Source organism: Lytechinus variegatus, chromosome 3 (genome assembly GCF_018143015.1).
Source record: "Lytechinus variegatus isolate NC3 chromosome 3, Lvar_3.0, whole genome shotgun sequence".
NCBI lineage: Eukaryota > Metazoa > Echinodermata > Echinoidea > Temnopleuroida > Toxopneustidae > Lytechinus > Lytechinus variegatus.
The window spans coordinates 1848315-1873880 of NC_054742.1; the positions used below are offsets into that span (position 1 = coordinate 1848315).

The 25566-nt window shown below is 35.6% G+C and overlaps 2 protein-coding genes across 2 annotated transcripts in view; one reads left to right on the plus strand and one right to left on the minus strand.

Annotated features, from left to right (window-relative positions):
* The first annotated feature begins 67 nt into the window (after positions 1–67).
* Positions 68–13348, plus strand: LOC121409956 (U3 small nucleolar ribonucleoprotein protein IMP4-like). Its single transcript, XM_041601750.1, has 9 exons — positions 68–191; positions 3421–3529; positions 3870–3953; positions 6071–6177; positions 7001–7133; positions 7608–7762; positions 8189–8283; positions 9746–9819; positions 13107–13348. Exons 1-9 carry the CDS (start codon positions 189–191, stop codon positions 13217–13219), a joined length of 873 nt encoding a protein of 290 aa, XP_041457684.1. The 5' UTR covers positions 68–188; the 3' UTR covers positions 13220–13348.
* Positions 13349–16509: 3161 nt separating this feature from the next.
* Positions 16510–25566, minus strand: part of LOC121409957 (dentin sialophosphoprotein-like) — an 11749-nt gene continuing 2692 nt past the window's right edge. The window contains exons 2-3 of the mRNA XM_041601751.1: positions 18927–20126; positions 16510–18229 (exon numbers count right to left, since the gene is read on the minus strand). Coding sequence (XP_041457685.1) covers positions 17936–18229; positions 18927–20114 — 1482 coding nt within the window. The 5' untranslated portion in view covers positions 20115–20126 and the 3' untranslated portion in view covers positions 16510–17935. The remainder of the gene's footprint in view (positions 18230–18926; positions 20127–25566) is intronic.

Below are 25566 nucleotides of genomic sequence, written 5' to 3' on the forward strand. Positions count from 1 at the left end.
GCGCGAAAAGGTACAATAGACATGATTGGTCAAACCTTTGGACCTTGCGAAAGATTGACCAATAAGCAAGTTTCAAACAAAGTAAGATACCAGTGTGCAGCACATGTGTGAAAACTGCTACTCCGCAAGCAAACACCGGAGCATCTTTTGAGCTGTTTGAACTTTTCTTGATTTCTTCATTATTGAAAATGGTAAAGAAAAATAGTATATTATTGTAGCAGTTTTAGATTTTATTACATTTTCATTTCAAGTGCAAAATCAACCTCAGGCTCAGCTCCGCTCCGCTATGGCTCTTCCGGGCGCGACACTGTCTAACTTTCTGCGGCTTCTGTCGGCGTCGAAAATCGTCCGCACCCGCTCCGTGCCTAGGCTAGTGCCCGACCCGTCGACGCGACGTGATCATTATTTCATGCTATGAATGATCACGTGGGGAGTGACTATACGTACAGTAATGACTTTCAGTCCCCAAAACGCCCCAGGCTAAGTGTGTAAGCAAAGTCAAGTGAATGGAGGTGGAAATAATGTAGGGAACCGTGTGTGTGACTGAATAAAGCGCTGCTGTGAAATGAACGGTGGTTCCCAATATCATGATAATGCCACAAAATCATATTTATATTTTTTTATAAATAGATTATAAGTACTAAAGTAGGCCATAAATATTTAGTATGCTTGTGTTTTAGAGATTTCTTGTCCAGAAATATATTTTAACACAAAAAATCTTGAACATGATGAATTGATGTACCGTAAGGGCACTAGTATTCAACCCGTTTGGAGAGTTTCCTCAAATATATACATGATATATAGAATTTACCTGAATTTCAGACCCGTCTTATTTCGAAGAGCAAATGCTGATTATTCTTTTCCCGTTATTTTTTTCTCCAACAAGTCGACTGTGTGCGCGGGCGATCGAATTATATGGCGATGATTTTTGGCACTAGTATTCAACCTAGCGATGAAAGATGGTCCTGTCTCTCAATCTGTCCTTGTCCCATCCGACTATGGACTAGACCATTTGAGATAAGACCAATCAGGAATTAATCAAAGCCAGAGACTAAAAAAGATCTAGATCTAATTTAGCAATCTAAACCCTTTTGAGATTTGCTATCTATCCTCACTAGGTTGAATACTAGTGCAATTCAGTGCAAAAGGCCATCGCCGCATAATTCGATCCTACGCTCATAGAGTTGACAGATTGATAAAGAAAATACCGACAACAGATTACCCTGGAAACAACAAAGGTATGAAATTAAGATAAATTCCCAATTTCTAAATATTTTCGGGAATATGTCAAAATCTTTGAATTCTGCTGGGTTGAATACTAGTGCCCATACGGTACCGTACTACTTAGACCAAAAGCTTCGGTCTCTGTTATGTTGGTTGTTCCACTGAACTTAGTTGGCTCCACTAACCAAGTACAGAGACCGAATTTCTAGCTCGATCTCTGTACAGGGACTCAATGGCCATATGTTTATGTATTAAGTTCAGATAAATATTAAAACGGAATTGAAGTTGTGCAACAGCCGAAGTAAGTCGCTGTTTTTTCTCCTTTTAAGTAAGTTTATTTTCCCCTTTTTGGTGCATTTCAGGCCAAAACAGAATAATAATCTTTATATTGGTAGTTTTTTGTATATTTTTCTGAAATAAAGACAAAAAACAATGAGCCCCGTCGGGGGGGGGGGGGGGGGAATTTGCATTGTTAACCCCCTAATGGTTGCTGCACGATGGCGAGCCGTCTGTGTACAAGGAGAAATTTAAAATGTTAAAAACTCCTCGAAACGGACAGCTGTCTGTGTGTACTACGTAGAAAATAGTTTTTATTATTTTTCCTTTGTCACTTGTGATTATGAATTATAAAAAATATTACAGATGGATTCTAATTTTACATTTAGAATAATCAATTCACGATTTTTTTATTGTGAATTCTGATTTAATAATGTAAATGATTTCATGTTGTTTACCTTTTTCACATGTTATATATAAATAATGTGGAAGGAATGAATATGATTTTAAAACAAAAAGAAATAGAAAACAATTTTGCCTGCTTTAAATTTAATTTTAAAAAGAAATATCAAGATAAAAAACAAAGCTTTTTGTCATGCGGTAGATACCAGGCAACTATTTTTTTCTGCCAAGCTTCAATAAGCTCCAATCACCATTTGTTGTTCAATTCACCGCATGGCAGTAGCGTACGCAGGGGGGGGGGGTTTACATACAGGCTCACAGGTGGTTCAACCTGAAACCCTTAATTTTTTCACCAACCCCTCATCCTTCCCCTTTTTATAGAAAAAATAGGTACGAAATGACCTCCAATTTTGTGTTAAAGACCCTTTTTTTTCACCTCAATTTTTGGGCTCTCCAATTTTTGTAAAATATCTATCCAATCAATCGTTGGCCTGAATTTCAGCCACTTCAAGCTTCGGCCAGGAAACTTTAAGTTTGATCTCGATGTCGTCCTTCGAATTATCAGTCAGACGTTGCATGATCAGCCAATATCGCCATAGTTTGAAATGGACTGAAGTAACCGACTGAAAGATCTGCCTGGGGAAGCTTGCCCTTGCGTTCGCAAGACTTTTACTTTGGCCGCTAATTTCAGTCAATATCAAAACTATGGCTATAGCCCTGTGCCACACCGTTGTCAGAGAATTCAAAAGTATAACTTAAAGATCAAAGCTGAAATACAGCCGTTCCTGATGCCTGAATAGATGTGGCTGAAATTCAGGTCAAGGATTGATTAGATAGATATTTGGCAAAAAAATTCGGACAAAATTTGAGGTGAAATTAGTTTCCTAACACTGCCAGATCGGCCAGTGCAAAACTTCATAAGTGCCATATTTTGTTCAAAACGTCTTGCCTTGATTTTTGAAGGCTTGATTTTATTAAAAAGCTTTTTTTTTCATCAAACTAGCAATTTGGCCACTGTCATGAGACATGACTATAACAAATAAGTTAGATCTAAATAAAATCCAAAGGTTTATCCATGATTTTGCCACTTGCACAATCATGTGTTTGTGTAATTGAGTTTTTACAGGTGTGTATCAATCAGATGTGGTTACTTTCAACCGGGACTGACCTTTAATGTCACCAAAAAACCTGACCAGGACTAGAACATCTGCATGAATTTGTAAGTTCCTCACAGAGCTGGCACACTATACAGTATTATCCTAACATCTATGGAGAAAGGGAATCATAATGTGTGATGATGTAAAAAAAACTCTGCTCAGCAAAGTCTCCAGGAGGTTCACTTCACCACCGTAGATGCAAAAATTAAGAGGTCATGCGGCCCCATCCCCTTGCCAGGTTGGACCTTGCTGATTTCCAAAGTTTCTCAGTTACTACTAGTCTTGACACATAAGACATTGTGTACATGTCAAATAGGTGAGAAATATTTGATTTTCATTTGCTCTGTTTACATTATGACAGTTGCGGAGGCAAGCTCGTCAGAGGAGGGAGTATTTATTCCGAAAATCTCAGGAGGAGCAAGAACGTATCATCAGGGAGAGAAAAAGAAAGTTGAAAGATGCTCTCGATGGTAGGTTTACGGAAACTTGTTCTTATTTGATAAATCTGAGTTTTCCAATGTATTCACACTCACTAGAAATTGTAAATAAGTAAATTGTTTTTTTATTTAGGTAAATAAGTGGGAAAATCCTTGTGAAAATACAAAAATATACCTATTTATTTTCCTGCACAATAATATATAATGGTATACCAGTTATGATATGTATGAAATTCATATTTATTTGAATATATTTATTCAGTGCTTTATATAATTAAGGTGATTTACTCAGTGTCTTATTTATAATTATTCAGCTTGTAACCTTAATTTGATAATTTCATCCATTTCATTTTTTAAAATTTTATTCATTCAGAAAACAAGAAGATTCCAACAGAGTTACAGAAAGATGCACTAGCCCTTCAAAAGGCCTTGGCGTTTGATGATGATGGAGGAGAAGGTAATTTATACAGTATTTAACATGAAATATGACAGTGATGGGAATTGACGGGATGCAGAGTAAGTGTGTTTTAATTAGTTGACTCCAGACTTAAATGCTTAGGGCACTCTCAAGTCAAGGAAAGTAAGAAAGCGTATGTGGCAATGTATGGATTGTACCAAACAGTCAAGTAACATGACATTACCGTTAATATTGTTTGTTTTGGCGTCACCTGTTCTTGGGAAGCAAAAAGAAAACTAAATCACTATGACCCGCTGGTTTCTCCTATCGATATAATTGATGTGGGCAGAGTGCTGGCTTGCCACTTTTCTAGGGTTTCCCTCTTATTTAGTGCAGTAAGTTCTTAAAGGGATGGTCTGGACTGAAGATATTTATATCTAATTAGAGTAAAATTCACAGAGCAAAATGCTAAAAAAAATTCATCGTAATCGGATAACAAAGTTATTGAATTTTAAAGTTAAGCAATATTTTGAGAAAACAGTTATATGCACATGGTCATAAATATTAATTAGGTGGGCTGATGATGTCACATCCCCACTTTCTTTTTTCTTATGTGAGTACCTGAAATCATGATTGTTTCATATTCAGAAATGTGTAAATGATGTGTCTCCATTATGATGAAATAAGTTGCATCAATAAATAAATAATGCTCTTAATCAGTTGCCAATCCAATTGTTTTAGTTCTTGGTAGAAAAATTTTGAATAAACCTAATTTCATATAATACAAAAGAACAAGCAAGGATATGACATTATCAGCCCACCCAATGAATACTCATGAAGACATGCCTAGAACTGTTCCAGCAGAATAATGCAAATCTTTTCAGCATTTTGTTCTCTGAATTTTACTATATTTATTGAGATGTAGGCTAAATATCTTCAGCCCGGATCACCCTTTTAACATGCAAATGTGGTGACTCTTCTACATGGGGCTGTCCAAGGGACAGAGTGTCTTCCACAGTAACATAGCCTGCGTCTATGGAAAAGGGGAGGGGCACGCTTACAATGCAGGCTTTAGGGTGAACCTGAACCCATGACCTTTGGTTTGATAGGCAAAAGCTTTACTGACTGAGCTAACTCGTTCCATCAAATCTGTTGGTTGGAAAACTTGACTGCCTTCTGATGATGGACAACAACCCCTATGAAGGCCTTCCCTTAAATGTTTTTTTGTCTCACCTGCATAGCAGAGCGAGACTACAAGCGCCGCTTTTCCGACGGCGGCAGCATTAACATAAAATCTTAACCTAAGGTTAAGTTTTTGAAATGACGTCATAACTTAGAAAGTATATGGACCTACTGGGTAATTCATGAAACTTACACATAAGGGTAATGAAGTATTACTGAACATCCTGCCCAAGTTTCAGGCCAAATGACCAAGGTCAAAGGTCATTGAGGGTCAAGGAACTTTCTGCATGTTAGGGGTATTTGTTGAATTACCATCGTAACTTTGAAAGTTTATGGATCTAGTTCATAAAACTTAGACTTAAGAGTAATCTAGTATCATTGAACATCCTGTGCAAGTTTCAGGTCATATGACCAAGGTCAAAGGTCATTGTATTTGTTGTTCATTTGTTGAATTGGTATCATAACTTAAAAAGTACCTGGAATATGAATCTAGTTCATGAAATATAGACATAAGGGTAATCAAGTAAATGATTGTTTTGCAAACATCTTAGATCACATGATCGTTGTCAATGGTCATTTTGGGTCAATGGACAACATATTTTATTATCATTATGAATGTTTTTATTTGTGAATAATTATTCAGTAGCTGTTTTCAAAGTCAGCACTGTTGCTATACTGAATCGCGTAATGCAGGCGAGACTGCCAGAGGCGTTCCACTTGTTATTAATGTGTGTTGAAAAGGTATACTTGATTTGTTTTGTTGAGCAACACTGTAGAATCTTAATTCAGCACATATTTATAATTGATTGTAGTTCTTGTACAGAGTTTGTCACTGAGTTTGATACAGTTACTTTTATCTTTTGTGCAACAGGGCCCCGATCTTTAAATTTTCAAACAATTTAAAGATACTCTGAATTTTATTTTTTTTTTACTATTCTGTAACTTAAATCTGACAGGATATTGTAAACAAGTCATCTTCAATTGTTTTCTTTTAGAACTGAATCACATTGATGATGAATATAGGTGGGCTGGTGTAGAAGATCCTAAGATCATGCTGACAACATCAAGAGATCCCAGTTCAAAATTGAAGCAGTTTGCCAAGGTAATGATTTTTAAATTCAGTTTGCATGGTGATAGCTGATTATAATGAGGCAGTTTATGGATCCACAAGTGGTTTGTCCTGGATATATAAGTTTTGAGGGGTAGAGTATAATGAAAAGGAAAGATGCATAGTGAACACTTGTATACCACCTCCACACAAAGATTTTAATGAGGTATACAGTACTGGAATCAGTATAAAGTTTAGTAGTTGGTTAATCCATAGCAAATCTTGCGACATGAAATGATACCTCAGTTTTGACTTGTGTTCATGAAACTTTGTATACATATACTTGGAGTGAAGACGTGCAACACTAACAGTGCAAGACACTTTTTGTGTCAGGTACAGTGTTGCTGTGGTAATGGCATATTATGACAAGAAAACAGAAATATCTTTCAGAGCCAAGTACTTCTTTAGTTACCAACTCATTGATTATCATTATTTTATCAAGGGAGTGAAGTAAAGAAACATATTTTAGAATGAATTGGTGCCCAGGCCTAGACTTTGGATGTCTCTCTGGCTCCTGCTAATGTTGAGTAATGTTTCAAAGATGCGATGGCTTGAAGCCCATAAAAAGATGATGAGGTAGGAAGGCTTTGCATTCCAGGCAGGCACTTTGACTGTCCTTCATGACATTACAATGACCATTCAAGTTCATTGTTGCTTACACGTGATCCTAAACACACCCTCTGTTAATGGATTTGAATCTTCATACGGCACCTGATTAAAAGCCTGTATACGAGTTCTTGAGTCATTTTATGTTCTTATTCTGTGATTTGTGAGTGATTGCTTATTTCTTCTTTTTTTCTCTCTGTTGACTTGCCAGGAGTTGAAACTGATTTTTCCTAATGCCCAGAGATTGAATAGAGGGAACTATGAAATCAGTCAGCTGGTTCAGGCTTGTAGAGCGAATGATGTCACTGATCTTATCATGGTCCATGAACATAGAGGAGTTCCAGGTATTTATACTAATCTTCAATTCTCCTCACTCCATCAAGCTGTTATAGGGGTAGCTTCCCCTATTGAGATTGTGCCCGTAAACTCGGCAAAGGAAATTGGCACCTGTGTTACGTGTGATGTCATCTTCTTTCTTCCATTTTTAAATGTTAGAAAATAATTCATTATGTGGTCAGTTGTGCTAATCATGCGTTAATCAGAAATTTTGGTAAAAATCACTAAATGAAATTATTTATGAGATTATAATCCAAAATGTGAATTATGATTTCATATGATTCCAGCATTAATTTATTAAAATGTTATCCATATTTTGATGAAGATATCGTGTAATATCTTTTTCAAATACAACTAAGAATCCTTATTTGAAATTGATATGGATTATGTTCGTATTTCCTTTGTATGTATGAACTCTTGTGTACTGAAAGGGGTTTGACAGAGGTAATAAATCTAATATCTTTTTTGTTTGTCCTGCACAGATGCATTACAAATTTGCCATCTACCCTACGGACCTACAGCGTACTTCACTCTCTTCAATACAGTCCTTAGGCATGACATACCAAAGATTGGAACCATGTCAGAAGCCTATCCTCATCTTATCTTCAATAACTTCAAATCAAAGCTTGGTGAAAGAGTAAGTATCTGGGCTCATTGATTATATTAAAATGTCTCATTCAATTTTGCATTTAGTATGGAATCATTTGATGGTTCTAATGAAAACTTAGCTTGTATGTTCAGGGGCCCGTTGCAGAAAGAGTTGCAATCAATCGCAACTCTAAAAATTTAGGCGCAACTTGATTTTCAACCAATCAACAGCGCGCATTTTGGACTTGCGATTGATTTTTTTGGCTTGCGTTTAAACACAACTGCAACGGGCCCCTGGGCTGTGTCTTACAAAGAGTTATGATTGAACTCTCTTCAGCTTTGCCAATGATTAATGTATAATTTTGACTGCGAAAATCAAATGTCCATCTGGCCTCAATTCATCAACCTGATAATTTGTTCTGCTCTTTGCAACTTCGCTGATATACTTATTTATTCTTTGTTCTTGTCTTTGCAGGTGATGAGCATTCTTAAGTATTTGTTTCCTGTACCAAAGGAAGATAGTAAAAGAGTCATCACATTTGCAAATGAGGAAGATATTATCTCTTTCAGGTAGATATCTGTCCATTTTCCATATTTGTCTTCTCTACTTTGTTCCCTATTTGTCTCGCCCACCAGAGGTGAAGGCGAGACTTAGGGATCCAAATGTCGTCTGTTGTCCGTCCGTCCATCCGTCCATCCGTCGTCCGTCTGTCTTCCGTCCGTCAAAAATTTAATGACACATAACTCCACAACCGTAAGTCGCTTTCAAACCAAACTTGGATGGAAGATGGACTTGGGGGACCTGCATCTTATGCTGCAGTCGGAGGTCACATGGTAAGGTCAAAGGTCTTTTTCAGGTCAACGTCAAAGTTTACATGCAAGACTTATGACACCTAACTTCGCAACGCTTTTGCCTTGTGGTAGTTATGAAGTACGCTCTGCCTCTCTCCCTCTCCTTTCTTTCATGTTACAGAATTGGATACTTTGAGGGTGTTTGTCTTTTTGTAAATGTATGATACATAACTCATTGACAGTTGTATGAGGGATGGATAGAACTAGGATGAAAATAATTATGTTGCTGACCAATTTGTATAATATTATATTGGATGGCTCAGAATGGAATACCAGAAATTTTACAAGAGTTTGGGCAAATATTCCATGAATCGCAGATGACTGAAATATTGGCCCTAACTAGTGGAATTTTCTGGTATTTTGTGAAATAGAGCCATCCAATATGATTATTATCTATCTTACCCCCTCCCTCCCCAAAAAAAGAGGGAAGGAATATGATTGAGGAAGTCACCTCACTTATGGCATCATCACATAGTAAGATCAAATTTGATGGTCGGCATGTGCAAAGATTATTTTATTATATCCCTTAAGGCCCTTCATGGTGTTTAAGGCTTAGGTCTGTTCCTGGGTCTTTCATTTGCAACCCCAAAATGGTGTAGATCTACTCAAATTTGCACCCCTGAATGGTGTAATCTTCATTACCGTATTAGCAACCCTAAATGATGTAAAAAGAGAGAAAAGGCTACCCTAATGGGTGATTTACCAGCGAACGGTGCTGAAATGCAACCCTTTTTGCCAAAAACGTTGATGACGCCTAAATGCTGAAACAGGACCCTTTTTGATGCTTTTTCTGGACGCAGATGCGTAGCAGGCAATGTGGAGAGTGACGCGGCCCCCCCCCCCCCTCCCGGGTTATTTGTGATTTTATGTAAATAAATTTATGTATGGACAATAAATGTATTTAATTCTTTAACTGACATTTAGTTGGGTTTTTTTTTTGGGGGGGGGGGGCAAAGCATCTACATGTATATCTATGGCCTGTGCAATTTCTGCAAGAATACATATTTTGGGTCATTATTTTTGAGAGGTTCAAGTTCATCATTTTATTTTGATAAAGAGATTTTGATTAACATCTTAATCAGGTGTAATTACACTTACAGACTCAATCCAAACTTAGCTTCTAAATTGTATGTACTTTTCTAATCTCTGTTTATCTGTCTCCATGGCAATTTATCTGCAGACACCATACGTACAAGAAGGTAGACCACAAGAATGTCGACCTGACCGAAGTGGGACCAAGGTTTGAGATGAAACGTAAGTGCCATGCTTTTGTCTCATTTCACACTGTGTGTTGTTTCACAGTAACCATATCTCTCATTCTTGGTCAGTATCTAAACAATAGTCATTTGCTTTTGTACTCAAGTGAGCAGAATGATATATTTGAAACTATATCTTTGCATAGCACCAATAAGTTAGTAAAACTTATTTTGGGACTGTTGATCACCTATGTTGAGGGGCTAACGGGTATCTAGTGAAGCAAATTATAAATCACTTTGTAATTGAAAGGAAAAGGTGCTACTCATTGTATTGGATTGGATTGTGTTCTTTGATGTTAGCAGTAAATGTTTTTTTTCTGTAATTTCGTAATTGTCTATTGTTATTACAAAGTAAAATATTAATTTTCCAAAATAAAGAACTCTACAAAATGATCTTGGACCAAATTTTCCTTGTGAAGTAATAAAAGATGTTAAAGATGAGTCAGATTTCTTGATTTACATTTATAGATCTTGATGTAATTTAAAAAAACTACTTCTCTCAAAATTTGACTATTTTTGAAATTATACAAGGAAATGAGAAACAGGGTATGCACATGTATTGCTTAATTATTATGCAAGAATAAAAAAATTGAATATCTAGTAAGATAAATCTGACTGCATGTATGTGTTTAGTTTTGGTGATCTTTTTAGTGGGTTAACCCACTCTCTCACTCCTCCCCCACTCTTGTTATAGGCATCAAATAGTCCTGTCTTGTGGAGGTTAAAATAAAACAGTATCTTGAAAAAGTTCCATGACATATGCTTTTGAGACAGTTGCTCCGCTCTAAATTCCACACACTATTAACTTCAACCCTGGGATTAACACTATTCACTACCCTAAACCTAACATAAAACTCTATTGCAACCCTAACCCTTTATCTTAGACAAAATTAAACCTGGTGCAAATGTCGTGTCACTCTTTAAATACTATCCCTTTATCACCTATAATTCTCCCATGCCCATATTTGTCTATCCTGAACGAAGTTCAGCAGAGACCTAGTTTCACTTTTCCTGTTTATCTTTTTGTGTGTTACAAAAAGGTTTGTTTTGCTTGCTCTAATTTCTTTATTCTGCTTTGTGTTCATACTTGTTGCAAATGATCCTTGGGTAATACCATATGTGTGCCTTTTTTGTGTGGTAATGAATAAAATGAGGTCAAAGGTCATCTAGGGGTCAAAATGTCAAATGATGAAACATGTCCTATTTCCTTTTTTTAATATAAATTTTGTTTAAACTTCGAGCAAATGACATTAGGTAGTGTCACATACATACCTACAAAGCTTACATCAAATGCCAACTTTGGGTCATAAGGTTATTTGGCATGTTTTATTGATCGCGAAACCTGGAAGACTCGTGGTTTTGAACCACCTTAATAAAAAACGAATGATAGTTAAGGATGATAAACAACACACAAATTAATCCCAGTTGATGTCTCTCTTTGTAATGAGCAAGACTGGTGGTGTAATGATGTCACTTATTCACTGTCACAGTGCTAATGATTATCTATTTATTCTGTTGTATCTCACCATGTTAATGATTAGCTAGATGCCCAACACACACTAATTAACATTGCTGTCCTTATGTGCATTTGATTAGTAATGAACTTAAAAATTTGTACCCTCTTTTTTATATAGGGTTTTATTTTGTGTGGTTTTGTTAACTTTACCGGTAGATCATATACATGTATAATGAAAGGAAAGTTACAAATAATTGTTCTTAATAGAGTACCGAATTGAAGACATCACAAAAAAATTGTTTTTTTTTGCATTTTAGAACCAGGCCAATAATACACTGACTTCAATAGGGCTAATTATGTATTCATGAGGTCATATCTAGGGGCCCCATTGACCGATTCACACCAAATTTTGTTGTGGGGGTTTTTCATCATGCTCTACCAAAATATGGTACAAAAAGCACTGAAATGCAAAAAGTGTAAATTGATGACGTCACAACTTGGTACTATATAGTTTTACTATTTAAACCAATTTTTTAATTGAAATATATCTGCAGTGTATTCTTTTGATGTTTTTGTGTTACTAACTTATTCAACTATTCTTTTTTCGACATCATACGTTTTCTATTTGTATGATCTGCTTTCACTTAACTCTAACTAGGCTGGAATATTTTGGGAGATCATATGGGGGGAAGGGGGAGGGGTGGACCTCGTAGGCCCCCTTGAGATCTTGGCCATTGACCGTGTAATTGTGCAAAAATTTGGCATGCAAGTTGCCTAGGACATAATCTACAAAATTTACTCCATGAAAATTGCTATTGATTTATTATATTAATTTATGCATAATTAGTATGTAAAATTATACTTTTTTCCTCTAACTCCTTTTTATAAAGCTACAAATGTCCTGTTTTTGGTGTAGAAACTCTTTCTTATGTTCTAAGCAAATGTTGCGATATGGGATTAATTTCTTATTGTTACCATATATTGTTTTTGCACCTGCTTATGTAATATGTATTTTTTTCCTTTTCCTTTTTATTGTTTTTTTCAATGAACTGTGTCTGGGACTCTTGCGATCATAAACAACATAAAATAAATCCATTCAGACAAGCAAAAGTAAAAAAACATTAGACATTTATAATTGTTGATTAAAAACACAATTTGCATTGACTTTTTACACAAAATCACATTTTTAGATATTTTTGGTCTGACATGCATAAAATGTTGCATAATTCCAGAATCAAATAACCAGGCGTCACAAATTTGGTCTCAAAAGATGCGCAAAACTTGAAAGTAAGAAATCAAGAGCATCTTTTTTATCGGTCAGAAAAATTTGTGCGGCAAAAATATTGTGTGAACTGTTGGGAGGCCCTCTTAGTCCCCCCCCCCCCCGCCTAGAAAGGGTCAAACGAGGGGTCTCCCCAAAACAGTAAAGTTGGTTAGAAACTTTAAAAAACTTAGGAAACTCTAAAAACCAAGCATAGCACTGCAAAATTTGTAAATCAAAATGAGATTAATATTGGGAAGTTATGACATATTCATTTTTCCCACATCGGTGGTGTGCAGTGTTTGAGGTAAACAAATATGGGAGCAGATACAGTATTTTGACACACCTCACTATTTCTTGTCTATTTCATTTGAATTACATAAAGACCTCCAATCATTTAAAACATGGTTTGATGTCTCATTGTCAAATCAGTCAGTATCATTAATTATTTTATTAAATCAAGAGCATCTTTATTATCAGATGATCGAAAATTATCTCTCTCTCCTTCACTCTCTCTCTTTGTTTTTTTTTTTCTTTCTCTCTTTATCTCTCTTTGTCACCATTTTAGTATATGAGATCCGCTTGGGTACAATAGACCAATCCAATACTGCAGAAGTTGAATGGGTGTCTAGGCCTTACATGAACACAGCTAAGAAACGCAAGCATCTAAGTAATGATTGACAACACATTATTAATATTCTACCATAATGAACCAGAAAGAATAGCTGGAGTCCAAAGCGATCAATTCATTGGTTATCAACAGAGGGAGATTTGATAAATTGTGAGTGTGGAGGCATGTGAAATTAGTGAGAGTAATTTGGCAGGCTATTTCATGTTTTATTGTTGGGGACTACGCCACGGTTCAAAGGAAGAGGTTTATTTCACTTTAAGTGGGTCGCGGTAATTGTTTGCTTAATATGATAGTATTCTAGAGTACATAAGTATCGGTGTTATCGAAGGACAAAAACATAATCCTTATCAGTGTACATTCTCCTATCTACATCTGATGTTGGAGAACTCTGATCCATTTTGCATGTTTAAAGTACAAATGTTAATAACTGTAATAAGCCCAGGACAGTGGACACTCTGAAAAAAATGCTATTTCACATACATGTAGAAATATTGTTGTGCTCTCCTATATTAAGAACAATATCCTGTTTTGCATATCATTTGGAGAGATATTTTCTTTAGGGTTCTTGGAGGGAACAGAAATAGCTTGAAGCCTCAATTTATATAGATAAATGTGAATCTGTAAACAATAAACTAATAATTTCATTTACTGATACATTAACATTGTTTGCTGAGATTAGTTGATGTAACACAATAAAAGTACAAAGAATTGCTGAATACTTATTTCAGACAAATGATTAAAAAAAAAGAATCACCAGAAGAAAAACATATTGAGGTATACTATATACACTAAATGTATCTTTATTATACAATATATTCTCTGGAAGATAATGTACAATGTAAATAGTATCAAAATGGATGGCACGATCAAGATGGACTTTAGAATACGTGGACGGATCATGCAATATTTATTAAAATAGGCTAATATCCATATAATAACTATGTATCTCCCTGGCTTGGTTAAGGGTCTCTTGTCATTTTTTTTTTTTTGGGGGGGGGGAAATATCTTGCAAAATACAATAATATATGAATGTCTAATTTTTGTTACAACTTTAAGGTGATTTCCTTTTCATTTTGAATACAACTTTGCAATGTGTAGTATTTCATAACTTGCTTGTTTTAGTCTTATTGTCACATTGGATCCATTGTTTGTATGCATATACTTAGGTGAAATTTCAGAACTAAATTCACAAATGAGGCTCAAACATCCAACCTAGTTGGTTAAAGCTCTTGAATAATCATAGAGAGAGAGAGAGAGAGAGAAAGAGACATTGCCCATATTCATTCTTACATAGAAATGTATTGGATCAGTGAACAGGAGAGTTTTAAGCCATTTTAAACTTTGGCCTGAAAGAAAAAAACAAACGAAATAAAATGAAATCATTCCAATTTAAGATTTTCAGCTGGATATTTAATCAGACAACCCAACTTCTGTTATGCAGGGTTCCATTGCATAAAATTATGTCCACTTTACCAATATGGAAACTATCATGGATACCTTGATTTTAATTGGAAGCTGAGCTTTTGTCACCACGGTAGAGCCTACAAGAATGCAACAGAAAATTTATCTGTTGAAGTTTTAAAAAGTGGATTCCCTTTTCATCTTAAATAAATTATATATCTGTGATATATAGTATTTTATAAAACCTTGCTTGTTTTGAGTCTCTTTATTTGTATGAAAAATATGAGTTACTGCTATCACTCAATGCCTCTTGTTTGCAACTCAAGCTACTGGTAAAACTCAACAAAATGATAAATGATGACAGGAAAAGTTGTTGTGATAATGTTTTAGTTACAGTGACCTTTAAGCTGATATGATGGAGATAGCACTATCTAAAAAGAGGGGGGGGGGGCACTCCACAGAGATTTAAATCTAACTGAAATTCCAAGTAGCATTGGTGAGATCATATGGTCAGATTATGCAAACTTAAATCATTGTGAAATGCCCCCCCCTTCCTGGTTTGCCAGAGTCAGTTGCATAGATGGGTAACCCCACAATATAAGGGACACCGAGCTCAAAGTTTGAGTCGTACTGTGCCATTGTTGGTCAAACCAAATAGGTACCGTATATGAAATAACAATCGTCTTTATGTTGTAAACAAACATTAAAACTTGTCACTTTTAGCTCATCCGGCCCGAAGGGCAAGATCAGCTTATGCCGTGACGTGGCATCCGTCGTCTGTCATCCGTCCACAGTCATCCGTCCACAATTTCAAAATGCTACTACTTCGCCATTTCAAGTCCGATTTAAATTCTGTTTGCTTTATATAATAGCACTAGGTGGGGGATTCGAAATTTCTACACAGAATTTTGAAATTCATTAAATATGCTAATTTATGCGCATTTTTCAAAATTCACAAAAAATGCTTCTTCTTTGTTGACCGATTTTGATTTTTTTTCTTCCATCTGGTAGAGCTTCATGAGGTTCACCAATCTTCACAGAATTTTGAAATTTTGACTAGAACGATTTTTATGCTTATTTATGGGAAATTGATTTATTCATATTTTTAAAAATTCACATAAAATGCTTTTTCTTCTTTAATTGTTGACCGATTTTTACTTTTTTTCTTCTTCCATTTTGTAGAACTTTATGAGGTTCACCAAACTTCTACACAGAATTACAAAGAAATGTTTTTTCTTCATTTGTTGATCAATTTCAATTTTGTTTGCTTTATATAATAGCTCCAGGTAGTGATACAAAAATTTCAACATCTAGAATTTTGAAACTCATTGAATATGCTAATTCATTTATATATTTTCAAAACTCACAAAAAATTGACTTTGGTTATTTTTGTTCCATCTGAGAGCTACATTGGGTTCACCAAGGTTCTACACAGAGTTAAGAAACTTGACTAGATAGTTATTAATACTTAATTCATATGAAATTTATTCATAGATCACAAAAAAATGCTATGTCATTTCTTCATCAATTTCAATTCTATATCCGCAATTTATGTCACCAATATAATTCACTACAGTGTCAACTGGGCTGAAATTAAAATTGTGTTAAATTTTGTTGAAGGGTGCCGAATGAGCTCCACATCATTGATGTGCTAGTTTTTCACCTAAATTTTGTAAATTGATTTTAATGGATTATTTCAAATAGATTTTGCATTTGCTCCTGCGGAAAATCCAGATATTGAGCTGAACATAAAACCTAACCTCAGACCTTACCCTAATCCTCATCATCGTTTCTTTCTGAACCATAAATTCCAATCACAACCCTAATCTAATATCTATAGCAGAGGAGCTGTCAATGTTTTTCTTCCCTATTTGTAATATCAAAAGTAATGAAAAGCTGAAGGAAGTGTTTGAAAAAAGTCTAAAGACTAAATTTTGAGTAACTTTACATTAAGATTTGTATTCAAATAATACAACTGAAACATCGACATTACACAAATTGTAACTTTCACAAAGAGGGAAAGAGTTTGTACAAAACACCATACTGATCTTGTTTGCATTCATTCAAACATTTGCAAAATGAGAAGACAAAAAATATACATGGATTGTAAATATGAATTTTACATATTGATATACAGACATGCTTGAAATGTGATTGTGTTGAAACTCTACAAATAATTGTGAGATTCAGTGTAATACCCATTGATGCAACGAAGCAAACTAGTCTGTGTAGTGATATACCAACAAACAATTCAAAGATACATATAATATCAAAAGAAGTAGAATATTTGTTAGCACACATCTTACTTGTGGCCAATCCAACACAGAAGAACTGATCTGGCAAGTGACTAGTTTGAAATACATCTATACTATGACAGCACACTGAAGGAAAATAATAACAGCTGAATTTATTTAGCACTTGCCAGAGGATACAAAAAATGTGTCCGTATGTCTGAAAAAATATATCTAGCATTATTATTCATATCAACTACAATGGTTAAAAAAGAAAATCCAGGAAGTTCTATGACATGTGAATGAAGTGATCAAATTTACAAGATAAAATTTACATGCATCTTAACCCTGTGTGAGAGATTTGCATTCATGTACACGATAAACAATGTCCCAAGAAGTGGAATATATAAAATGATGGAAGCAAAAGTAATTTTAATGACTTTTAACATGTTGAATTTGAAATTATCTTGGGGAAAATGTGGTCCAGGAAGATCGGTGCCCTGTACATAAATAGATCCAGGGGAAGTGCTAAGATATTGGTAGTATAATTTTTCACCATTGAATTCATCATACAGATATAGTAAAGTTACATTGACTGGATCTCTCCTTTTAATTTTTTTCTACCTCCCCCCTTATCTTTCCCTCAATTTTTGCTGCCCCTGAATAAATCAATCCAAGTTTCATCATTCAATCTTAACCTATGGGACATGTTTTATTAATCTTAAGATATGATTTAATCTCTTATATCATGTAGTACTGGGCCCCATCTAACAAAGAGTTTTAATTGATCCAATCAATCTCAACTCAAGTATATGAAAATCCATCAATGTCATAATTTTTTCTACAGGAAATTTGCTCAATGTCCTATAAAAACCAAGAGAAGCATACTGAACTGTCAAGAAAACAGTTGAACAAATATGTAATTTTAGATGTTGACAAAGCTGGATTTCCATAGTTGCGACTCTTTGAAAGACAGGACCATGCTGTTCTTTCCTAAACTATTCTTTGTAAATTCTCTTCATCTTTTTATACAATATCTATCTTGTTAGTTGTCACCTGTTTGGCACCCTTACCATTCTCATTCACATTACAAGCATCCACACTAATATATATCTATGAGTTAAATGAAGAGTTTCACAAAATAACACAAGTCTTTGATTGTGGTGGAGGAGGTGAAGCAGGTCCTTTCTTTTTTCCTGCAATGCTTGGTCCATTGACATTTCCACCTGATTTTTGCTCCCGCACACTACGAAGTGTGTCTTCATCCAACATGTTCTCCAAGATCTGAACCTCATGCGTTACTTCACGAAGCTCTTTCTCCATCTTGGCTAACCGGGTGTCTTTCGCCTGATCATCCTTGGCGAATCGCTTGAGGCGTAGCTGCATATCTTTCACCCGTTGGTCACTTTCTTCTTTCTCTTGCAGATTCTATATGATTGGGAAGGTAAAATCAAAATTGCTCTTTAAAAAAAAAGGTAATTCCATTGTCTAATTGAAATGAAATAAACTACGCACTAAGTCACTAAGCACTGGATAACTAATCATAACCTTATGTTTGCTTTCAATAAAAACTTATTGTCACTGATGGTTAGAGTGATGGTGATTATGATTATAGTGGTAGTAACAGTCATGTTGATGCTGATTTTGATGCTGATTGATGATTATAACAGGGTTATCAACAATAGCAAAAGTTTAAGTGTTTACTGATGGTAGCTTCTTGAATATATGCACTGTTAATACGTGATAGCCATGCTACCATCATCACCCCTGCATCATTCAATAGCCAATCATCTTTTAAAAAGGTGAAAAGTGACAATAAGGATAAGGTCTTCAAAAACTTGCTGTGGCTGGATTTAAACCCAGTCACCCTGTATGCAGGATAATTGGGATACACCCACTATGCAATGACGTACATGTAGCTGTATAAAACCTCAACATACCAGTTTGTAGCTGACAAAAATTATATATATACAGAGTATGAATAACGGCATCACAACTGAGATTCAAAAAATTATTTTTTAGTAAATCCTTTACTTAAATGTTAACTTCATAATAACAATGGTGGTGCTGATGATGATAATATAGTTTAGCAAGTATATGAATATATATACTCTACTGTGCTTACCTCTGCAAGTTTTTCTCTGAGGTATTTTTCGGTATCTTGCTGTTGACTGACTTCCCGAGCAAGGTAAGCTGCTTGGATTTTTATTCCTTCCTTTCGCCCTTCTTTAATTCCCTCTATCTCTTCCTCAAGCTCTTTAACTCTTCCCTTCAAGTGATCATTTTCTAACTTCACAGAGTCTAACTCAGAGAGTTCCACTTGTTCTGTACTTTCTCCAGAGTTTGGAGGAACATCACTAGTATTCGTGTTTGCAATGGTGTCTTCTGGTTTTGATTCAGCATTGTCCTTAGCACATTCATTATTCATGTCCTCAACATTCCCTGACGTAGGTTCATTCCCTACATTCTCATTTGATGCTTCTGTTGTTGGGTTCTCAGTTTCTTGAGGGGTGTCATCTGCATTCGATTGTGTCTCCCTGGTATCACTTTCTGGAACATCAGTTGTTGGTTCTGACTCTGTGCTTTGCGCTGGTTGCTCATCTTTAACATTGTCTTTGGCATTTTCACCCTCATCTGCACCAGTGTCTGCAACATTTTCGCTCTCATTCTCTGAGATTTTTTGGTCAACAGAACCCACTTCATCTGTTTTTTCTTCATCCTTGGCACTGTCTTCAGTTACTGCCACACCATCTTCCTTTGCTGGCTCTTTGGCCTCTTCACCCTCAACAACATCCCCCATGTCATTTTCATTCTGCTCTGTATCATTTGGCTGTGCTTGTGCTTCATCATCCTGTCCTCCAGGTTCAGCATCCTCCTGTTTAACAGCTTCAGTCTCCCCTGTCTCTCGTGCAGGCTCACCTTTCTCCTCAGCGGCAGGAGTTTCCTGCTGGGCACCTTGCTCTGCTTCAACATCTGTAGGTGTATCTTCCGCTTTGACTGTTCCATCAACTGCATCTTCCTTGTTCTCAGTATGATCTTCACTGGATGGTCCTACATTCTCTTCATCCACTGGTGCAGCATTGTCTGTTGGTGGAGCATCTTCTGGTTTTGATGTTTCACCATCCTCGTTTCCTGGTTCAGTTGGAGTCCCACTCTTTGATTGGTCTTTTGATGCATCCTCCTCTTCTGCATTGCTATGGGGGGTATCTGGCTTGCTTTCAGTCACTGTCACATCCGGTGCTCCATCTGTACCCTCGGGAGACTGAGGTGTGCTGATCGATGGTGCTGAATCATCATCTGCAGCTCCAGACATCTTGAAAGGATCCTGGTAGGAAAGTAAACAAGAAATGATCAATATCTAAAGTAAAAAACACATTATAGCCCATATCCTGGATAATGGAGATTCACAACGCTTGACAAGAAATTTTCATAAACATGATAAAGGAAAGTCATTTGGATGTTTCTGAAGTAGGCCAATACAATTATTGCATCAAGTGTACTGCATATATACAGGCAAAATAATAGTGAAAACAGAAATGGAAAACAACCCCCCCCCCCCCCACACACAACATAATTTTTCAAAAATGCATTATGAAAGATGGAATAGCATGAATCCAATACAATCAGATAAGCTCATAAAATTGAAACTTGATATTACACAAATGACCAACTTAATATCATGATACATGTATTTTCTTGTGGTTGCGCATCAATGAATATTAGTGTTATAAACTACTGGCCAAAGTCAAAGTCATCCGAAAAACGCAAACCTTATATTGCTGTATTCCATTTATATCAATAACGTTTTTATCATTTTTTTTCACATTCAATTCGGTTTTATTGAACGATACTCATCAAAAAGTCCAAAGACTAAATGTGAGTTTACATTTTAAGAATACATAAGAATAAATATAAAGAAATAAGTAAATACATAACATAATTTTGAAAGTGAAAGCCTGGCACTATTCATTCCAAAAGAGCAGAAAATAACCAGACCCAGTCATAGATATTTTTCTTTTACAAAAAGGGCTCTCAAAATTCAGGAGTTTGGGATTATTGGCGAAAGAAATTATGAAGCTGTTTCATTATCCCCCCCATCCAAAAAAATAAAGATTTTGTTTGTACTTATCCAAAGAAATAATGCACATAATCTGCCAATAAGAGGTCGGAGCAGCACTGACAGGGCTCCGAGAAGCTACATTAATTTATTTGTGCCGTTGCCAAGAAAGATTTCGCCATGTGAGACGTTTTCATACAATTATATTCCACGATATGTAATGAGTATTGTAGTCGTTTTCTTGAGGTGAAAACTAGTTAGCGTTTTCGTTGACACATTTATATTTTGCTGCATAATCACGACCCCTGATTTTAATACAAAACCACCTTAATAACGGCAGAGCAAACTTTAAAAAAACCCTTTTATAAAGTCCATCCGCCCGCAGGTTGCTCCACCAATTTATTTTGCCATTTTCATTTGAAACAGTATTAATTGAAACCTGTGTAAGTATTTTGTAGAAGACTATGACACGGCTCAATGATATTCCTCACTTATAATCCCAATGACACTTTTACCCTTGTTTTGTTTACCCCGTTTTTTCTCCATTTGTTACAAAATAAAGTCTGGCCACCTTCTTCTCTCATTTGTCAGGGGCCGCGGAAGTAGGGGCTGGGGGGCTTCAGCCCCCCCCCCACCTTTTTCCAAAACCGTGTACAAAAACGTAAAAGTGATTATGATTGCGATTTTTACATGGTCAGCGGTTAGCCCCCCCCCCCTTTAAAACCGTTCCACGGCCCCTGTTTGTGAAAAAATGAAATTTACAATCCTGACAATAGGCATTTTAAAGTCTACATTTTTTCTAGAGTAAGCTATTTGATTTTGGCAAGTCAGTATGTAAGCACCACCCGATGGTTCCATGAAATTGCACGAGTATGTTATTCACATTATGATATCTATGCAATTTTCTAATGCCTATCTTGTTGGCGGGAATACAATGCTGATTATTCTTGATGGCTTTGTGTACTATGCATGTTCAGCGATGGTGAAAATTAGATTAATTGGCTCGATGATGATTCGCATGTCATTAGTGGTTTTTCATTGATTATGGTACTGTGCCGATCTGAAAATATTGGTGAAGATTAAAATATAAAGGAAGTCTATCTTCCGCAGTAGATGGTATCTTAAATTAATTTCTTATCATGGCATGTTATTTTGCCTTATATAACAAGCTTATTGTGCTTCGAAACTTAGCAAACATTGCTCACGTCACAGACCCACAAACAAGACGAGATCACTGTGCATATATTGTACTTCGTTATAATAGAACCCACACAAAAAAAACGTGAGTGGGTAAACTACTTCAAAGGCTTCTCTTAATCATACTGATTTGAGCTTGTTCTGCTATATGAAACATACTTTAGTTGCTTCATCGTCATGATAGGCACTTTATAAACTGATCTCATAAACATCAATATTTAGATGTCGAGGCTAACATAAAAATACCCCTATTCATGGGTTGATAACTAGGAGACAAGCAAACAAACTGCAGCTAAAAATATAGCAGTTAGATAACTCGTAGAGATGGAAATGTATAGGTCTACTATAACATGCGTTCGTTCTTAAACAACAAAGTATGAATTCAAATATAAGATTTTAAACACTTGTTTAAACTGTTTAAACAACTAATATGCGATTAAAATAGAAAACAGCGTTGTTTTAATTATTTTAACAGTGTAACTTAGACGATCGAACTAACACCGAATAAAACACTGAAACAAATGTTTTCAGCTCTATATAGAGGAGGAAATAAAGACGTTGCCATGATTGTGGCAGTCAATTTAATTTTAAGATCCTTTGTCAACTTCGAAGGGTCACGAAATCTTTCACCCAACTTCTAAAAACAACCATCAAAGTCCTCCAAAGTAATAACAGTTTGGTACAAACATCGTCTTCATGCATGCATGCGGTGGCTGAAATTTGAAACTATTTTGTTTATTAACTCCATGACGACCAAATAACAGAATAGCAGATAAACTTAACATGAAGTATTATAGGAGTGCAATACATGCATCGTTGGCTTGCAGGGATATATCATAGGCATATATTCTTGACATTGGTAGGCATAAAGTTGATGACTTCCATCGCTTTCTGGGCTCTCATCTTTCTTTCACATTTAATTTTCTCTTACTATAAATCCCCAAATCGACTGGAAGTACATGTACAATATGTGTGTGAAAGAAATGGATGAAGAGAACAAAGGTAGGCGTAGCTTAAATCGAAGTTCCCCAGAGCTATCTACCCTTTTTAGAAAAATTGGTGATGCCGAAAAATGTCTCTGCAGGGAATCAAACCCGGGCCCCCAGCTTTGAACGCCGGTGCCTTAACCACTAGACCACAGAGACGGTATAGTGGCTAAGGCGACCCTGATCCGATTGACCGTCAGATGGACAGACTTTCGACACCATACCATATTATAATTTCCTTTGTCGGGTGAAGTTGGGTTTTGAACAATATATATATGTGTATATATATATGTATATATAGTGCATATGAGGGCGTATGAGTGGACGTGTGCGCATTACTATTTCTGTTTTAATTATCTACACTTTCTAGCGATTATTTCAATCCGCAATAATAAACCTATTTAGTATTATCTACACTTTACTGAACATTTATCTAAATCTCTCAAATTATAGAAAAACCATGCAGCTTGAATCATAGGCTTATTATGAGGGAATCGTTCCACGACAAAATTCAATTTAAATCGGTTATGAGAATGGCCTCGTATGATACAAAGATAAATGATTAAGCTGGTGTATTAATGAAATAATATGAAAATGTGTGGTCCGAATTCTCGACACACTTGACTTTATCATTGCAAAAACTGCAGAGGGTTTCCGCTGTAATATTGTCTATGTTTATTGAAGACAACTCAATCTATATTCGCCTGTTCTATTATAATAGAACGGTGAATTATTTGACTCTAAACTTTGCAACATGCACGCCACAAAAAGTGCCAATAATTCTAAATGTCCAGTGTGATTTCAAGTGTTCTCATTTCAAATAAAATCAAATGACCATCACGATTTTTCAAAACCCAAATCACAATATTTGAGATTTGTTCGATGAAAGGGTACATGTAGGTGTGAATTTTATCATATTAAATATACACAAATAGTAGTCCGATGACAAAAGATTCTCTTACTTGTTACTATAGCCCATGCAGGGGAGCGTTTCATGAAAAATTAGTTTGCAGTGTTATTTTGTTCTCAACCAATCAGAGGCAAGGATTTTAACGTCCGAAGTCGGTGAGAATCAATTATTTTTTTTTGCCACAAAACGCTTCCTCCCCAGTCCCCCTTTCATGAAATGAGGAAAACTGAGAAAATACATAAATGTATAATGAAATATTTGGTATATGAATCTCGATCGGAATAAAAATGCTGAAGTCCCTTCATCTGAGCAACTTCCTAGATTTCGGATGAAATAAATGATTAATGGTAACTTAATCTGATTTTCATGAAAGCGTAAACTGTTAACCATTTCCAACTTTCTGAGAAAATAACTCTTTTGTGGATTTCATATTGCATACATGAGAAATATATGGGAGGGGGCTGGCATGTGACATAATAAAATAGAACCTTGTGTGTTCACAAGTCATAAATATGTTATGCTTTAGTTATTTTCGCTAAACCTTTACTTTATGTTTCTCTCTTTTTCTGCAAATGTCAATACTATTTGACGTCAAATTGATTATCATTCATTTTGCATGCATGGAAAATTAAATTGTGTGAATAATAAACCAGCTATAAGTTTGTCACTTTAGTTTTCATTACTTTAAAAATCAGACACAGTGGTATGACGGACCTGTGCCAGTTTACCTAGGGTATAAAACGCAATACCATGAAAATTAATATATACAATAATAAACTACGATAATTTTGCCCGACCCCAAGCCACTTTCGTGAAAAGTTTCTTTGGGGGGCAGCTGCCCCTATGCCGACCAATTCCATAATGGTCGTCTATCACTGCAGTTTGTAAAAAAAAGATGACAATGAACAATATCTTCCTCGAAAAATTCTAAAGACCCACTTTAGAAATGTATATTCTTCCCCTTTCGCGACAAAAGGGAGAAAAGGGAAAGGGGAAAACTTGATACTATTTTTTCTCAAACATTATAATTTTATGTCAAAATCAATCACACAGTTACATTTTCATATTTATTTTTAAATTCCGCCCCACATATGCGACGCTGTCCCTAAAGATCATACGCTATTGCTTTTCTTCAGTTTAACTGATTCTCATACGACAGGTTGATAATAAGAAGCAGTGCTTGTAATGTAGTAGTAGTAGTGGTAGTAGTGGTAGTAGTAGTAGTAGTAATGGAAGTAGTAGCAGCAGTTTTATGTAGCACTGCTTTTCTTCCTGAAGTTAAACTGATTCTTATGAGAGGTTGATAATATATGTAGGAAGCAGTGGTAGTCATTGAATAGTAGTAGAAGTAATAATAGTAGTAGTAGTAGAAGTAGTAGTAGTAGTATAGTAGTAGTATAAAAGTAGAAGCAGTAGTAGTAGTCTAGTAGCGCATGCATTAAATTGCATTAAATATAATAATCCGTGCCGCCTATTCATATTAATAAAAGTGCTTTAAATGTCCAGTTTTCAGGCCTTATTATCAACAAAGTCTGTGCACTCATTGGGATTATTAGATTAACAAACAAGATAAAAATATTTTCTTGAATTAAATATACCTAATAACTGAAATGTC